This window comes from Ornithodoros turicata, chromosome 3, assembly GCF_037126465.1.
Source record: "Ornithodoros turicata isolate Travis chromosome 3, ASM3712646v1, whole genome shotgun sequence".
NCBI lineage: Eukaryota > Metazoa > Arthropoda > Arachnida > Ixodida > Argasidae > Ornithodoros > Ornithodoros turicata.
In genome coordinates this window covers 48,035,830-48,054,334 of record NC_088203.1, presented here as the reverse complement: position 1 = coordinate 48,054,334, position 18,505 = coordinate 48,035,830, and the positions used below count along the sequence as shown (strand labels likewise).

The following is an 18,505-nucleotide window of genomic DNA, read 5'->3' as shown; positions in this document are numbered from 1 at the left end:
CGAGAAACGTTTCGGTGCAATAACGGCGTCAGGGGAGTTTCTTGTCCGTGCGTCTCACAGACGCTTCGATCGTCGGATCCCATTGAAACATATGGAATTGAGGAAAGCTGTTGTGTGAACATCCCCGTACACATAAATATGCCCGATTACTTCGGCCCACGAAAACGCTTGTGTGAAACCAGCCCTGTTGCCATGTTGCCTCCGGGCGAAGGTTTCGGAATGACCGACGCGCGAGAGACAGAAGAGAATTTCCTCCAAAGCAGACTTGTACACGTTACTCGAAAAAAAGTTATTGATTACAATTACTGTTACTACTGCGCGAAAAGTAATTGTTTAACGTTACAAATGACTTCATCAAAAATGTAATACGTTACCGATTAAAAATATGACGGGTTACTTTTCGGTTACTTCTAAATTGTGGGTCGTACCAAAGCCAACAAGCCTGCGGTGAATTCAACCATGCAGCTCTTGTTGCCGTTTTCTAATATTAGACACCAACATACATGACAAGTGAAATCCACAAATACATTTGAAAGCAACATACAAAACACATTCACCTATTATTGCGGTCAGTCTCGCCTCCTGTCCCTGATGATGACGCCCGTAAAGGCGTCGAAACATCAGCTTCGTTTTGTTACTATTGTTATGTCCAGCGTGCACAATTTATCAATACAGTCACGTATTTTGCTCTTGCCCCAGCAGGTCGCGGTTGTAAGGCATACACATTACTGTGGTGTGCATAGAACACGTGTGGACTAGAGACTGCCGTCACAGTGACCCCTGCGTCATTGCTTGAGTGGTGGAACTCGTGGTGGAACAGAAGAACCGATTGGCTAGCTGACAAGGGTTGCCATTGTTGACAGAAGGTTAAAAAAGTAATGGATTACTCAGTAATTGATTAGCTAAAATTGTAGGCAGATTACTTGGAAAATTACTTGCTCACTAAATTAATTGACTGCGTTAAAAATTACTCGAAAAATAACTCGTTACTAGTAACGCGTTACGTACAACTCTCCTCGAAAGCCACTGCGATCTGCGACGGGCGCGCAAGCAAGATGCTCCGTGAACATGAGAGAACTGATGTTCAACATTTGCCGCTTGCGTCGATTCCGCCGTATGAATGTGTGTATGAGTGAGCAAAAAATGTAACAGTGAAAGGAGGATGAGTGAGAGAGAGAGTGGCTGGTTTGTCCCTTCATATGACGCACCCCGAAATTCGCTGGGGAGGCGTGTTAGCTTAGCTCAAATGGTAGATGCTAGGTCACCCTAGATTGCTAGATGCTCAACGCCCTTGCGAGATGCATATCAGAGTGCCTTTGTGTCTCTCTGTATTTAGTGGTGCCTTTTTTAATGCATAAAGATGATCCAGTGATTTTTAACGAATTAAAGTTTGTCGTACATGGCTGTCTACGGGAACCGTTAAAAGGTTGCTTCTCTCAAAGCTCACGGCCTTGTTATCCGCTAGAGAATGGTGATCTTTGATGAAGTTGTATCTAGGAAACCTAAAGAATTCAAGAAATTGCTTAAGTGTATTGCAGCTCGTGAGTGGGGTGCGAGATTCTACAACGTGTATTGCCGCCTGCTAGCGTGCTCTGAATTGTGGCGCCACTACCGCTCACACAGAACTGTAGAAGAACGCCTGATTTATGCGTGGGGAAAAGTACTCATAGAAAAGAACAACCTCAACTTGATAACCAGCTGTTTAATTCTCCGATGTGGCCTGGACGAGCACAGGAGAAACTAGTACCGAATTAGTCGGCCGTCGAAGAGAAATACAAAAGGAAACACGCGCACAGACACCAGGAACACCTGACAGGTGATCCCGGGCGCATCATGGTCGTCTCTAATTTCTTACACTCCACGGAGGGAAAGTGAAAAAGGGAGATACCTGAGGCCTCAGGTTCCAGCTCCAGTCAAAGGTCCAGCTTGTGGAGGTACTGCTGAGGACGACGTAGTGTTGATCCGGCGGGATGTACCACCTTGCACGTTGGATGTCCGTCGCATTCTACTTGCACGTCTGCGATCCGCCAGCAAAAGGCGGTGACTCGAGAGGTGAGTGGAATACCGGATGAGCGTAGCAACATGGCGTCGCGTAAGGCTAAAATGTTTGTGCACGACCAATGTCTATGCTGCAAGACGACCTTGCCGTTCTAGGTCGTACATGTGGTTCTTTGTTCCTATAGCTGTCTCTCTACGTTGTCATGCACGCTCCTTGATCGTCTGCGATGACGCTTAAAGTACATGCCAGAGTACTTTCCTGCTGGTCTGAGTCTTACGTGCTCGTCTCTAATGCCATACCCTTCGTACTCGTACGCCTTGTGAAGGTCATCTTGAAGGGTGTTACATGGTAGACCTCGAACACGGCCGTAGAACCCTTTGTTAAACGATCTCAGTTCAGGATGCCGCTGTAGGAGACGCCTGATGCCGGGAAGGTCTTTCGTCTCTGGTGGTGGTGGGCTCTGCGGGACATTGAGCGACGTGGTCTAGGGAACCAGCGCCCATAAAAACGACGCCGACCTACAGCATACGGTTTCAAGGAACGACTTCTCTATCGGGCACATTCACGTAGGCCGCTTCGCGACCTTTCTGTCCAAGTACGACGTCAAGCTTGACCACCTCTCCATCGCCTAAGCTGCGCAGTGACTCTCTGTAGGTTGTTGCGAGTGATGGCTGTGTGATGAACCAAGACGTCCTCGTGCGTATCGTTCCGGTTGATGACCCAATATTCGCTCTTCAAGTCCAACCATGTGACAGTTCCGAGCACGCCCTCGGCAAGCACAAGCTTCACTGATTTATGCATAATGCGAACCCCTGAGACTAAGGGACACGAAGGGACAGACACAACATGAAGTCTCAAACACAACTGAAAATTTTACTCTACATATAAGAAATATATACACAAAACAGAGGGAAGAGAAACAACCAGTTGAGGACAAAATAGGAGGTCAGTTCGAGAGAACGAGCAGTCTGCTCAAGGCCGGACCGAGGATTGCGGATGGGTTGCTGGCAAAGTTCCCACAAGAGGTTATGCAAAGGTCTGCAACCCTGTTTTCAAAAATAACTTCCGTCTTCCCAGACAGAACACTTTCTCCTGTGGACGTCCGAAACAGATCCCAAAGTCCATCTCCAGAAATCTATATCCTTCGGATATCACTGGGAGCCTGATACATGGACGTCCCAGCATCTGTATCCACAGGATGTCCAGTCTCGGCTGTTTCAAGAATTGTCCGAGTTAGATCCCTGTCGGGATGTTACACGGATCATTTATTGCGGGAGAGAAAGAAACTGTTGGCAATGTAGCACTGCGAAGTTTGACTTTTGATGTACCAGCTGCATGTCTCTAACCAAAACCAGTAGGAAACACAGACGTTGTCTTTATAGCGAGTTAATACACCGAGCAATTTCTCACTTCGTTGTTGTATTCGTGCATAATCGAATTAGGCTTAGGCAACTCACCCATCATTTTGATTCACAGGCGAGAAGGTATCTGGAATATGGAGATGCTCGCGAGACAAGCAGTACATGGTATCTGTTCTCTCTTTGGAAGGAAATGCACTGCCTTTCGAATGAGCTTCTGGGACTGGGTGGTCCTGTCGGAGCTTTTGTATATATTTTTTTTTTCTGATTAAAACGCTGCGTTCGTTCTCCGTCAAGGCATGTAGAGAAAGAAAGAGGAGCAACAGAAATTAAAGGGTGCGGAGGCGGGGATTAAAAAAAATGACAGGCAGAAAAATGCTGATTTCTACGAAAACTGAGGATAAATGTATATCTCCTCTACGGATGTTTGTATATCCACACAAAGTGTGCATGTACATAAGTAGATCCGTGCAATGTCCAGACATCTCCATGTAACATCCTGTGAGGACAAAGGACGGACATATGTGGGAAGTCCGAACCGTGGCCACTCGGAGATGTGGGGGACGTCCGTCGGAAAAATGTCTGTCTCCCAGGGAGATCCGAATTTCCGTGAACGGATATCCACTGGAACACCCCGGGAGGTTTTGTTCCGTTTGGGTTGACACCCTCACGCCGTTCGCAAAACTTAGCTACCTACAAGAATGACCGGAACGAATTCGTCCCCTGTTCTTCAAACGTTGTTTACAAGATCCCCTAGCTTGTGGTTTCTGTTATATTGGTCAAACAAAACGTTGCTTAAATCATAGTTTGAGAGAACATTAATTAAAAGTAAAAAATAAAGCTTCATACTCCGCAATTGCTAAGCATTTGGTTAAGGTTTGGTTGCTCAGACTGCTTCCCTCTACGGAATGAAACAATTGTAAAGGCTTCTGAAGTGGACCCTCACAGAAGGCTTTTGAGAGAGACCCTTTACATAACCTCTTGTGGGAACTGAAGGTCAGCAAACCATCTGTATTTCCTCGGTCCGGCCTTGAGCAGACTGCTCGTTCTCCCGAACTGACCATTTTCTCCCCAACTGGTTGTTTCTCTTCCCCGTATTTTGTGTATATCTTTATTCTATGTGAAGTAAAATTTCCAGCTGTGTTTTTGACTTCGTGTTGCGTCTGTCGCTTCGTGTTCCTTACTCTTAGGGTTTTACATTATACATCATCTTCACCAGCTCGCTTGCTTCCTAGCCATTTTTCATTCATGATCGAATCGCCATATGTTATGTGTCTTCGGTGTTTCACGCTGCACCCTATGCTGTACCTGTAGCGAGCAGCCAGCAGGTACTGAGGGGATGGTTGAACTGTCATGAACAGTAGATACACTGACTGCAGAGAAATCACTCTGGTATAGTGCCAGTGAATGGCATAAAGCAGGTAACTTTTCATTGAGTGTTTGACATAGCGGGTATCTCCACGGATGAGAATTGAATTTTTTGTACGTTCTTGCAACAAACCCAAGCAGCACAGCCCAGCGACCCAACGCCAGTGCTTCGGGGGCGGCCTATACGACCGGGTCGGCCCCCGTCCATGGACCGGCATACGGTTTGCAACACCGGGATGTTCCATGGATGGTCCATTGTCGGCAGCCTGTACCGTACCCCAACGATGTCCCGAGATGCAGCCAATGCACCCTTTCGGGTGTCTCCTTTCCCCGCACGAGTGTTCGTAGGACGCGTGATTTCACTCAAAGAACCCGCTCGCTCTCAGTCGGCTCGACCGATTGGCATTGGCATGGCGAAGGAAGATGGCGGCTATTTCCTGAACGTGGAATGTTGAGTTGTCGAATTCTAGCGACCGTTACATTGGGATTGCCAAGTACGATGACTATTTCGAACAATGTGTATCATCTACCGAAAGTTGTTGGATGTAACGGTATCCTGAATTGGGTATTTCACACGGTTCAACGTCAATCTTGCCGTGCTGCTTGGGCATTTGTGCAACACGGGTACGTACCATTTTCTGTATTTTCAGTCATATGTGGTGTACGCGGGCAATATGGGGCCCATATCGCCAGAATTTTCCCAATATTGGCTCAAAGTGGGCAATATGGGGCCCATATTGCCAGGATTTTCCACATATTGGCTCAAACTGGGCAATATGGGGCCCATATTGCCCATTTTCAGCTAATATGGGGAAAATCTTGGCGAAACGGGTCCCATATTGGACCCGTATCGCCAGTGACCAGCCAATATGGGCCCAATATTGTGTGCTGCTTGGGTCAAGTTGAATATCTTTACGTGACCATAGTGGCAAACAACCAGGCCTCAGAAAGATCTCAGAAAGTGGAGACTGGTCTTATAGAACACTAGGAAATCATCAACGTGCCTAAAACTGCGCCACACACAGGTACCCCCAATTGCACTAGCAACCTTTGAGCCAAACGATGCCAAAAAATATCACAAATAACAGGAGAGATATCAGAGTCAATGGGAGTGCCTCGGCTTTGTATCTACAAACCTCCTTTATGTTCAATTACAGTCGAAGAGGGGTATGCCCTGGGAAGCTCTAGAAAGGACCCAACCGACATTCCCACTTGATTCTGAAAACGCACATAGCCACATTTCTCTATGTGCGTTTTCAGAATCAAGTGGGGATGCCGGTTGGGTCCTTTCTAGAGCTTCTCAGGGCATACCTCTATTCGACTGTAATTGAACATAAAGAAGGTTTGTACACACAAAGCCGAGGCACTCCCATTGGCTCTGCTATCTCTCCTGTTATATATATATATATATATATATTCTTTTTTTTTGCATCGTTTCACTCAAATGTTGCTACTGCAATTGGGGGTTACCTGTGTGTGGCGCATTTTTAGGTACGTTGATGATTTCCTAGTGTTGCGTCAACGGCACTTTGGTCTTCTTTGAGTAAATCATATGAACACCAAATACAAAGCAGCTGTGCCTCTCAGGTCCAGAGGTTGATGGAGAGAGGCTACCCGCTTTCACTTTTGCAGAACGTTGCTGAGATCGTATTGCAGAAGGTAAAGGCTAAGGCGAGAACGCTGCGTAGCGAGTCGAGGGGCAGGCCTATAATAATGCCATACATTCATACCTAGTCTCAGAATTTTAAAAATTTAGCTAAAAGCCATGGGGTTCCAGTAGTTCTGACTGCTCCTATGAAGCTCCACGTTTTGTGTTTCAGAGTCAACAACCCTAAGCCCACACGCGAATGTAAAGTGCAGCACAAAAAAGAAGCATTTGTGAGTTGCCGACAGCAAGTAGTGTACAGCATACGGCTCTCATGTGAACGACGACATATTGGGCAATCGGCTCGGCTGCCTCAACACACGGCTGCTTGAGCAGAGGGCAGCCGTGTCCAGTTCAACTCCCTCAGGACACCTTGCCGTTCACTGTCGAACATGCAGTGCAAGCCACTTTTTTGACACACAGTGGTAAAAGCTATGTTCAAACAAAAGATAGCAAGGGAGTTAGCTGAAGCATCTTTAATAAGGAACGGGGATATGTGTGTAAGCCAGCCCTCTATTGACTTGTCTGTGGAAGTGATAGCATATGTGCATACGATGTAATCTCTGATGTGGATTAATATGCTCGGCACTTTGTCAGGCATGCGTGGCATGTGTGAAGGTGTTAGATAGTGACGAGTTATCTGTTAAGAATGTGTGGGAACACTGGGCGGTACAGTGGATCTTATTCGTGTTTCAAACCTGTTCATAGTCAATGCTATTATTTTCCTTGTCCGTCCCGAAATAAATATTCTGTCAGTTGTGAGCAAGCAGCCCTGGCGCCAACTTCGTGTCTTCCCTGTGTTGTTTACTGCTGCATTCAACAATATGTCAAGATACCAACTACCCGAATTTCGTACACTGGTCCACTTAAAAAAACTGGTCCAACGTTGGGAACTCGAGATAGCCTATATTTATCCAGCCTGGGACCCACATTGGAGCGCTGACTGGGAATACCACAGCGTATTGCTTGGTGATTTTTTTAGGCGCATCACTCTTCTATTTGACCGAAGCAGCAAGCTGGACTTTCGGATTCGCCAAAGCACGGAAGACAAGCTGTATGTAGTATTTGTGCTTTCCGTATCCAGTTCTATTTCGATGCCATACATAAAAGGAAAGGGACACTGCCTTTCTAAGTGAGCTTTTTGGACCTCGGTTCTGGAAAGCGTTTCTCTGTTTGCTTCTCGCAACGCCGTACGCATTGTCTATTATGGAAATATCGGGAAACAAAAGCAAAAAGGAACTGAAGCAAAAGGAAATAAATTGTATGGTGGCCAGGCTTGGAAAAAAGGAAGGAAGAAACGAATACTAATAAAATCGCTAAAACAGTGCTAAAAACAAGAAGGACGACACAGGACGGACGCATTGCTATGTCGTCCTTATTGTTTTTAGCAATGTATTAGCAGTTCTGCATGTATTTCGTGTAGGGTTGTCTAAGAGTTACCTAAAAAATATAACCTATGTGGACGTTAAGAGTTACTGCAAGTATTGCCTGTGCAGCTGCTACAAGAGCCACTGCAAGTACGGCCGGCCGTGGAACTCTTCGTGCTTGTGTGGGTGACGGATCCAGGGCGCCCCTTGACCCGCCTCTGAGACATATCGCCACGACCCCTCCTCCAGCCGCGGCGCAGATTTTCCCCATAACACGGCGCACTCCTGTTCGCGCAACGGTGCAACGGTGCAAAAAAGAAAAGTGCGAGAGGGCTATGGCGTACAGTTGCACACGGTAGTCATGATTTCTACGGCCGACGCACGAATTTCTTCGCCTTGTAAAGTAACGAAGACTCGGGTGCCTCGAGGAGGAATCGTGATCGCCTTCTCTCAGCGTGCGACTATCCAACGCAAACGGACACAGCGATTTTCTGTGCTCCATGAAGACGTATCGTGCAGTCGTGCCGAATAGTAAATATGTCACAAGCCTTCTTTGTCCCCTATGAACTGCACACTATCTTGGCTGCCATTGTCTCTCTACTTCGCCCTGGCTTCACAGTTCCAAGACAAAGAAAATCCTTCCAGCAAACATACTTTGTGAAGATTCGCAACAAAGAAATAAAGTTCGAGTCGTGCCGCGCAGTCTCGTCGGAAACGATAATACAGTAGACGTCTGTGCGACATACCGCGCCATATTTTTCTTATTATGTTTAAGTCCCCCCCCCCCCCTAAAGGCCCCTCCGGCCTATCAGAAGCCCCAGAGAGCTGTAACATCAGCGATAGATGCTCTGCGGATCCCAAAATCTAGTTGAGATTCGTATCCTTTTAGTGTCTCGCTCCTTTCTTATTTTGTTCGGAGGAAGTGTATATCTTAATAGTGTCGTTCCTGAAGGACCAACGGCTCGCTACTTAAAAGCACCCAAGTGCATACTTGTGTGTCTTCGTTACTATTGTATTTATAGCATTTGTACTTCAGTTTCTGGGAGCCGCCTTTCAATCTCCGTAACGTTATCGGCATAATTTCTCGTAATCCAGCGGTTCTCATGAAGGGGTAATTGTAAATCAGCCAGCTTGTAGTAGATCTCTAAGACTGTTACAGAGTACATAATTCTCAGACACAAGGCAACTAGTTTCGCTGCGATGAAAGCGCAACGGAAAGCGACAACTCCACAAGCAAGCTACTCCACATCAGCGGCATGCCAGGCTCCCTTCTGGGGTGGCAGGAATCGACGGAACTGAGACTGCAGGAACTTCTTTGCCTGCCAATGTCAAATGATGATGATGATGGTTGATCATTGATGATAGCTCTTGCCCTCTGGGATGCCTATTGTAGTTGTAGTTGTATTGGGTAGTTTCTGCGTTATTACATATCATCAGAGTTGTCCAGGTAGGGCTTGAAAACGTGGGATTGAAAGGTAGTGAAAAGTGTTAGTTCTGGTCGGAGGTTCAAATATAGAGATGGGCGAGCCACGAAAACATATTTACTGCCATGTGAGCTGCGAAACGTAACAGGATCAACCAGCTTCCACAAATCAATATGGATGTTACATGCTACCTAGTTGTTTTCAGGTGGGAATAGTTGAAACGGCCTTGGGACTAGTACTAGTTATTACCTTCAACCATATTGTGCATGGTCCATATGCACTGTGCAATGCGTAAGCATACTGTAGTGCAGATACTGTGGTGTGTTACATCTATAGTTGTCTATTTCTTTCTTTCAAGGGGGATGATTTCGTGGCTCCTGAATCTGGACTTTTCCCAGGAGGATACGTAATATGGGAAGGAGACGCCACGGGAGAGTGAGTTCATTTCTTCTGCGCTGCATACCGTATGCCCGAAGCAGAATGTTCGTCCACGGTTAGACTCGTCTTGTATTGTCCGCTCCCTATTGGCTATACGTGTCTCATTAGCCTTCTTCCACACACCTTCGTAGCTTAAGAGTTGCCTTGAATAGCAGTGCTAGTGTTCTTGCTTAAGGGGAGATGTTGGCAAATGTGTCCACAAAATCGAACCTTTGAAACTACTCCCATTGTATTCTTCGTATTCGAAAGTACATGTTCACAAAATACTAGCTCACAATTCCGTTCAAAGTACCCACCAGAACTAGGTGTATCTTCTCACGGAGGTTTAAAAATGGCTGCCAGCAGAGGGCTCCCTGTGAGTTTGCGTCACTTATGGGGTTTCTCCGTCTTCAGCGCATGTTTTGCGTTCTTTTGGCAACCACGTATCACCCTGTATATCGGTGCGCGCAATTTACGACAGGTGTCAACAGTATACACTAATTGACTCATGAATGACATTTGCGGTCATGTTTGTCGTATGATCAAGCGTCACTCACTAGTGTGCTTCCAGTTTCCTTACGCTTGCAACCTTACAGCGTTTGTGAGGCATGCCACGACAGACCCGTGCATTTAAAATGGTGAAGAAATCGCTCATAAAACGCATTTTCTCAAAGAATCAAGACAATGGCAGCTGTGAGCCTTCTTCGTCGGGTATGTCAAATCAATGCACACGTTGACAATAAGAGGGGGTCAGCAGATGACCGTGACTTACAACTGTGAACTAAAATGACCCGACAGGGACAGAGAAGGCAGCGGTAGGGGAAAGCATGCAGCACAGTTGTGAAGAATACATCTGTGGTGAATTTTAGCGTGCAGGATCTGTGATTGAACCTTTTTCTTCAATGTTCTAAATTCATGTTTTTTCTTGTTTAGGTACATTTATCGTAGGAACCATTGATCGGTTTTCGCTGAAATTTTATTACGTTTGTTGCCCCCTTTCAATTGATTCTGTGAAGGCATTTTTGAAAACCTTTAGTTGTCGTCGAATAGAAAAAAAAGTACGGGAAAATTTGTGTTGAAAGACGTTGATGCTCAGAAAGAGTATTAAAAACAAAAATTGGTCAGTTTATTGTAATATCCTTGCATAAAAAATATGTTAAAATATCACTTGCAACCTCAAAGAAAATTTTGTAATTTTCTGCCATACTCGTTTCTATAAGTCCAAACATGGAAGACCACGGAAAAAAAGTCTTAAGACGAGCGCAGGCCTAATCGGAGCCGTACCGCACATCGGTACGAAACTGAACGGCTAACACGATGTCCACTGGCAAACAGTGGATAGAAATAACCTAAGAGGAAACCAATAAAGTTGAAATCGGCGACTGGCAAAAAAAAAAAAAAAAACTGTCAAGTGCTACAGTGAACATAAACCGAAACCAGGAATTTACCCGGAGTATACAGGAAGTAGAGGAAGCTCTCTTCTCTTCCAAGCCCGGACAGGATACTTACTAAGAAATACCAGAAGAAACGAACATTTTGGGGACGTCTATCCCACCTGTGGATCATGTGGCGCAGCACCTGAAAATCTGAAACATATTTTACTGGAGTGCGACAAACTACAAACCGACGCACCACTGACCGACACTCCAATGAGTCAGACAAGATGATGGCATCACGATGCTGTTCCGCGAAACCGAAACCGAAAATGAGAGGACACCGGACGGTGCTACAAAGCCGAATACAGCGCTGCCTACGCCTCCAACGACTGACAAGCAGAGAAAAATCGTCCTAAAAAACATGAACATTATGCTACGTTTTATTTTATGTTTTTTTTTGTGTGTGTGTACGAGTGACTGCCTTTGAGAGTCTGCCCTGTATCGAAAGGGATTAGGTGCAGTACTCTTCTCTACAAGCATTCGCGTAGGGACTGCGCATGGAGGAAGGAAAAAGAGGTGCTCTATTGCTCTGAGAAATGATGTCGGGATTGGGGGCCGCTCCAGTGACATCACCGTTCGCCGTCCAGTTTCAATTACATACATGTCTATGGGATCCCCCAACGCATAGTTTCGGAATATTTGAGAGGTGTGGTGGTAGCCCGCCGAAGTGGCCCCCAAAGTGGCGTGTGCAAAGCGACCTCATTAGGCTATTCGGGTAACGTGACCCTCGCGGGGCTCCAAAGAAGCTACAGCTGACCTCCTGCCCTCACGTCACTTGCCCCATACTTTTCTCTTCTGTCGAAGAGCTGTTGGGGCGCCTCCTTTTATTCTTTCCTCCATGGGTCTGCGCTTCATCAGGTACCTCCTGGTACGTACCATCAACTGCACACCTCATGAAGCGCAAGGCCTCCGGGAAACCTTGTCAGTAAAACGTTTTGAGGTGTTTCAGCTTTGTTTGTGTAAGTCTCGTTCAAGGTCAGCTACGCAGATATCCCGATGTGTTGGAACGGTTGTGATGTTCAGAATGAGCACGTCCAACTGCCCCCAAAACGCACCTTCCTTTGTTAGTTTTGTCTGCCTATTAAGAAAATTAATATTCAAAGAAACCAAAACAAGCTTGGGCGCAGCCATTTTTCTGATGGGGAAAACATGCTCCATTTACGTAGATAGAGAATCGTGCTTCTGATAGTCGAGCTCAGAAAACCCCACTGCTCTTTGCCCACGCATTGCATTCTGGGCGTTTCCTGAGCGAAAAATAATCCTTCACATTTCGCTTTCGCTGACCTTGACACGTCGTGGACAATGGACTGTTAGGGGAGAAATCGGAACAGTTTGGAGGTCACCCGTTTCTTTCGTATTGGGAAACTCCCACAGTTGAAAGGGACGCTAAGCACTCTGGAATTTTATGAACTCATATTCAATCAAAAGTGAGGCTTTCTCCGACTTCCCTGGCGGTTTCTCTCGTTTGCGAGAAAATTCAGTTATGGCGGCCGACTATGATAAGGGTTTCGTCCGAGGTAATCCCCTGAACTATTGAACGATGGAAACAGCAACAGCGAACTCAACTCCACAACATTTTCGACGCGAAATTCTGATTGTGTGCTCGAGAACTTTGCGGTTCAACCGTTCAGCTGCCATTCACGTCGACCCGTTTGCTGCTTTTATTGCAAGAGCAGGAATGGGAGCGATTGAGCAAGTGGTCGTTTGAGCATATACCTGCAGAGGACTGGGGTCGGATTCACAAACGCGATCGTAAGCTACGCTAAGATGCGCTAAGGCGTCGTAGCCTGCGACGCGCGTACGACGGCGTCGTAAGCGCGATTCACAAAGCTATCGTAGTGGAGAGGGTACCCCCTTTGACGAGGAAGAGGAATTTGTTCCGCTTCCTGTCACGTGCACCTCGGAGAGGAACAGCCAAAGGTTGCGAGACTATGTTTTTGCTATGGTAACGATGACGAAAATTTGAAATCGCACCAATAAGAGTCGTCCCGTTAGAAGAAGACGAAGTTGTTCGTCCCCAAATGTTTTGTTACTGCACGTATGGTGAGCTAGAAGGACTGGTGTGCTTACCGGCCTATCCAATGCATGGGAACGCTTGGTCGCGGAAATGGCACCCGGTGACGTAAGATTGTTTACATGGATGCGCTGACGCTCGCTGCGCGCCTTGCGGAACGATTTTTGTGGGGCTCCGAGAAGCTCTTCTGCTTCGAGTCACGTGCCTTCCCGTCAATCGCAGAACCTTGCACCGTGCAGACTCAGAAACCAAACAGCGTCGGTGGATGGCCTATCGCGGCATCACGAGCCGCGAGCTCTCGCGCAAACTTCGTTTTCGTTTGCTTTCGCTGTTTCCTGCTTTTTGCATGATGTTTGTAACGTAACATTATGAATACAAAGGCATCATGACAGCTTCCAATGCCTAGTGAAACTCTCCATTCCTCATCTTAAAATTAAAGTTGTTGGTGTATGGATGAGTTTCATTGCGTGTCTCAGAGTAGTGGTGCAGGCAGAGTTGCTGCCACACGTCAAAGCTACAGTTGCAATAATAACCCCTCTAGAGGTCGGTAGGAAACAAAGGGTGCGAGTGTCACAAAACATTTGGCGGCTGTAAAGGGGAGGGGGGGGGGGTATCTCGATCGTTATTCAATGGTACGGATACTTGGAGGAATCATTTGTTTCAAGCTCGCTTCGTTGTCAGCAGTTTATTTATTTATTTCAAGTATCCTGCAATTCCACGTGAGTGGCACTACGTAGGGGAGAGGAGAACATAACAGTGCATACAAATGAACATCATTTCAAGTTACAAGACTACAATAACGTTTATCGCAACAGAAATTCGTGCACTATTTTCAAGAAAATGTCCCTGGAGGCAGAATGAATTAAGTCACGGGGGAGGCTGTTCCAATCAAGGATCATTCTAACAAAAAAAAAAAAAAGTGTTTTGTAAAATTGTTGATCTAAAACGGTAAGGCTCAATCTTGTGTACGTGATCTAGTCGTCTAGAAATAAAATTAGAAGGGAACAAGTAGTTACGAGAAGGAATACCAGAAAGATGGAAATAAATATCACGGAGAAATTTCAACCGAGCTTGCGTTCTCCGAGACTCCAAAGACACCCATCCCAGTATGGATTTTGAATGCGCAGATCGTACGTAAGGTGAATATGAAATGCCGTTTTTCGACAGGGTTACAGGTGGCATGGGCTCCGCAATGTGTACGTTGTACTCAGGGTGTGAAGCTACACCAGGGGAGCGAAACACAGACTGAAAATAGTTACTTGAGGTGCAAGCTTTAGCGTTTTAATTGAAGGAATGCCCATGGGCGCCTTGTTCATAGATTTTATTATTTATGTACTTCCACAATAGCTTTAAATTGCCCACCAAATTCGCTTAAGTCTTGTTAAATACGACCGTTTTTCTTTGCGAATTGCGTTACGAATAGATTTAGATAACGTTTTTATCAGATCATAGTTCAAAGCACTGCCGTCCTTTTTGACCATGGAGAGGGCTGCGGATTTCCGCCTTATCATCCTTTTTATATTCTTCGTAAAATAAGGTTTATCGCATTTGCGTTTGTGCTTAATTTTCCGTTCCGGCACATATCTCTGAACAAGGCTAGTTAGCATATCTCGAAATGATTCACATGAACCCAAGCAGCACAATGTACTGAAAGTCGAGTGCAATAGGGGTGGACGGTATTTGTCTTATCAATGTTCTTTAGTTTCACGAGTGTGTTCAAGGCCTTCCACCTACCCGTCCACCCCTATTGCACTCGACTTTCAGTACATTGCGCTGCCTGGGAAGCCATGATTCCCATCCCATAATTATATCAGGATTTATCGTAGACAAAAGCGCACAGAAATCATCAACTTTATTTTTTACGCTTCTGCCATTCAGACACAAAAGCGACAAATCACACGTCTTTTCAGTGACATTCTGATAAAGCTATGTCGAGGTTTATCAGTTTATCAAGTTTACGATGTTTGCGCAGCGTGATGCACCAGCACGCGCACATCTTTCTTTTCCTCGAATTTGCAGCGTATACTGCTTCTATTTCGCCTATCGCAGGTACTCCCGGGTTCTACGCGGTGCTCTTTGTACATGGGGCCACGTGACCACGAGGGCGTGCGCCGCGACAGCGAGCCGAGCCCTTCGTAGCCACCTGTCCGCAGGCCCGTCGGCGCGACCCGTTTGCAACCGCCGTTCAACACACCAGTCCTTCTAGCTCACCATACTGCACGTGCTCTCGGTCTTTCGGTAGCCATAAGGCCGCGTACCCACATGCGGTAGAGATTTGCGCAACCGCCTGCCGCAAGTGGACGCGTATGCATGCCGTCCCAGCTATACTGCCTCCGCCCGCTACTCTCCAGCGCCAAAGCTTGACAAGATTGCGAACGACAGCGAAGTCGAGCTACTGACATGGTGAACGTTTCCTGTCTAACATCTCAGCTTTTGCGAAATCAACATCGCAGACGCAAGAAACGCACCCTTTGGGTTCATTCGCTGTGGTGGTAGCCCATTCTTTTCTTGTGAACAATGTTTAGCTTTCGACTTTCTGACACTATGGCAGTCAATATCTTACACTTTACTTACTTGCACTCCCAAATTTTATTCCAATATCTACCCGAAAAGTCATTTTAATGCAACGCCGTATAATGTAGGCAGCAATAACATTTTATTTCCGTCATAAATTCGCCGGCTGAAAGACGTGAGCATCACTGCGACATACCTTCTGGTCAACGACGCCGTCAATGCTCCCCGTGCGGGAGGCCGGACGAAAACAAGAACGCACGCAACTTCCGTTTACTCCGTGATTGGCCGACCATGTGCGGATGCCGCTAAAAATCGTGCACTGCGTGATCGCCAAAAAGCGGAAAGCGGAGGTGGCTTTTCCCGCACAGCGGCAAGAGTTTACCGCGCCGCGTTCGCGTTTCCGCGCAGATTCTCCGCATGTGGGTACGCGGCCTAATGGATGCCACGCAACCACAGGCGAAACTCGTTCGATGACACAGCAAATATATTCCCAGTATGTTCGTCTCGGGGAGGGGGTGGGGAGGGTGTTTTGTAAGCGGTGTGTGGCACCCAGTTTTGCAGCTCTTATGTTTTGCCTTTCTTGCAGACAATTTGGAAGGGTGTTGGGGGTGTCTTAGCGGGGTGTAGGGGATGCTTGAAAAATCCCTGCAACCCGATTTTACGGAGCACAAAGTTGAAGCATTAGTTGAAGGTTACCAAGCAAAAAAGTGCCTCAATGTCACTTCGGGGATGGTCTCGAAGGTTCTGTGGCAAAGTGTAATGCGTTGGCGCGTATTACGGAGTCTTTGTTTGTCATCTCCAAATCCACCGCTGCCAAATAACACCGCCATCTTTCTTCGTAAGACTGGTCGGGAGCTCTCACAGGATTCTGCCGTAAGCTGCGAAGCTTTTGCGACGCGCGCCCTTCGTGAATCTACGCTTCGTTGTAACTTTCCCGTACGACGGAGATACGACATATTCCCTCGCACGAGCTCTTTGTGAATCCGACCCCTGGTCTTCAAAGAAATACTCATGTATATCTGTCCGTGTGCACATCGTGCGATTGCCAGGCTTGTTACACAAGATACATATATTCTGTAGCATCATAGCGTGACTGCAATGAATGACGTTCAACCATTCGTCGGTTATATGAAAGCGGTCACTAGACTTGCCCCGCACAAATAGTGTTGGATGTAGTTTTGTAGTAGTGTTGTTTACCTCGTAGAGCGCGTCGCGGCAAGTAGATCGAGAGCCCTTATAAATATAGTTGCGTGTTTACTTGAGTGTGCGCGTTGCTGTATACCACACAGGCCATATTCCATTCACAATCGTTTCGCAAATAAACACGTACGGGGCGATCTCATACTGCTTTTGAGTTAGGCGTAGTATCTTCAGATCAGGGTACATGCATCCTGTTTGATGGGCCCTACAGGTGTTATCAAGGGTAGAGCAACATTTCCCACTTCTTAACAATCATAGCGTTGCCAGAATAAGGAACATGAAACTGTGCTGTGTATACTCCGCACACAGTTGTCTTGCGACGTGAACCCCCAATTAATGTATTGTGGAGTTCACATGTTCAACCAGGCTGCACTTTCCATACCCTAATTTCTTTAACATGTGCTTAAAATTTCACAACTGCCACTCAAGTAACTTTGCCACCAAATTAATCAGTGACAAAAGGTGTATGTACTTTATCACAAAGTTAATAACCTTGGTGGAAATGGTTAATGCTGTCCTCTGCCTTGTACGGTGCACTTGGTAGCAAAATTCACAGAGTCCAAATGTTTCCTTGTCCACAAATGCCCTGTCAAAGCTGAAAGACCCTTATCAAAATTGGGAAGCCCGCGCTTGCTTGTCCAGAGAAACAAATATGAAACGGCAGCGCAAAACGTAAATAACACCGTGCTGAACAACTAAAATAATACTTTGCCATTACACAAATATATGAAGCAACAAATATACTCTCAACGTCATTATAGTTACTAGTGAACACTGCCAAGAATGTGGGAACAGAGTCTTGTACTACCTACACTCTTCAAAATGACCTTCACACACAGTACATCATAGGTCAACAAGAGTCAAGAATGATGTCCTCTCCCTCCCCATTGACTGAAAACATTTTTCTACGACTTTGCGTAAGGAGAAGTTAGTACAAGAAATGTGCACGTTCCGTTTTTGAGCAAATCAGTATTCAGAGCGTATGGTCGGTGAACTACAGGTACACTCTAAACCAGGTAATGCAAATGTAACGGCTAAGTGCCGCTCGGCCAAGAGGTACATTTTTTAAGAAATGTACCTCTTAAATTTAAGAGGTACACGCGCCCTCACATGCGGTACATGTAACGGATATCGCGCAGCGATTTGGGCCTACCCGTTGGGGTGGTTCCTCTCTTCTCGATATATTAATAGCCCCAAGAAGCTACGTTGTACGATAAATATCACAAACAAATCCCTTTATTCGAAAAAAAAAACAACAACATCCATTTCAGGGGTGATGCTTGTCCATCGCGAGCGTGCATTGTCATGATGCACAAACGCCGAACACACGGGGCACAACGTACATGGATGAACGCTGACCACTGCATCTCTCCTTCACCATTGTAGCTGCTCTGTGGTCACGCTTCTTTATCTCTTCCACACCTTTGGATTGCTGTTCGTCCCCAACTTCCGTTTCTTCCGCAGAACGTAACATCAACCACATGATGATGATTGACTGACCCATTTACGACATCGCTTGGACGTAACCTAGGAGAAAATACAATGTAAAAAAAATCCAACAACCGAAATAGCTTGCCTGAAAAACATGCCTACTTGCTTGTGTAATCCAGGTATAAAGTGCAATCTAGGCTTCTCTAATTCACGCATCAACGTTCGAGCATGAAGCGCAAAGTTCGTTGTCTCCGTCCCTCAGTCGTTGTGTCCAGCCTGCCGGTGATCAGGACCACTGGGAATCAGAGCGAAGATGAACGAAAATGCGTCGT

General features: G+C 46.3%; 1 protein-coding gene across 3 annotated transcripts in view; it reads left to right on the top strand.

Moving 5' to 3' along the window:
* LOC135387018 (uncharacterized) overlaps positions 1-18,505 on the top strand; it is a 287,289-nt gene that overhangs the window by 255,379 nt on the left and 13,405 nt on the right. For all 3 annotated transcript variants that reach the window (XM_064616454.1, XM_064616453.1, XM_064616452.1), the window contains one exon: positions 9,520-9,596. In XM_064616454.1, coding sequence (XP_064472524.1) covers positions 9,520-9,596 — 77 coding nt within the window. The remainder of the gene's footprint in view (positions 1-9,519; positions 9,597-18,505) is intronic.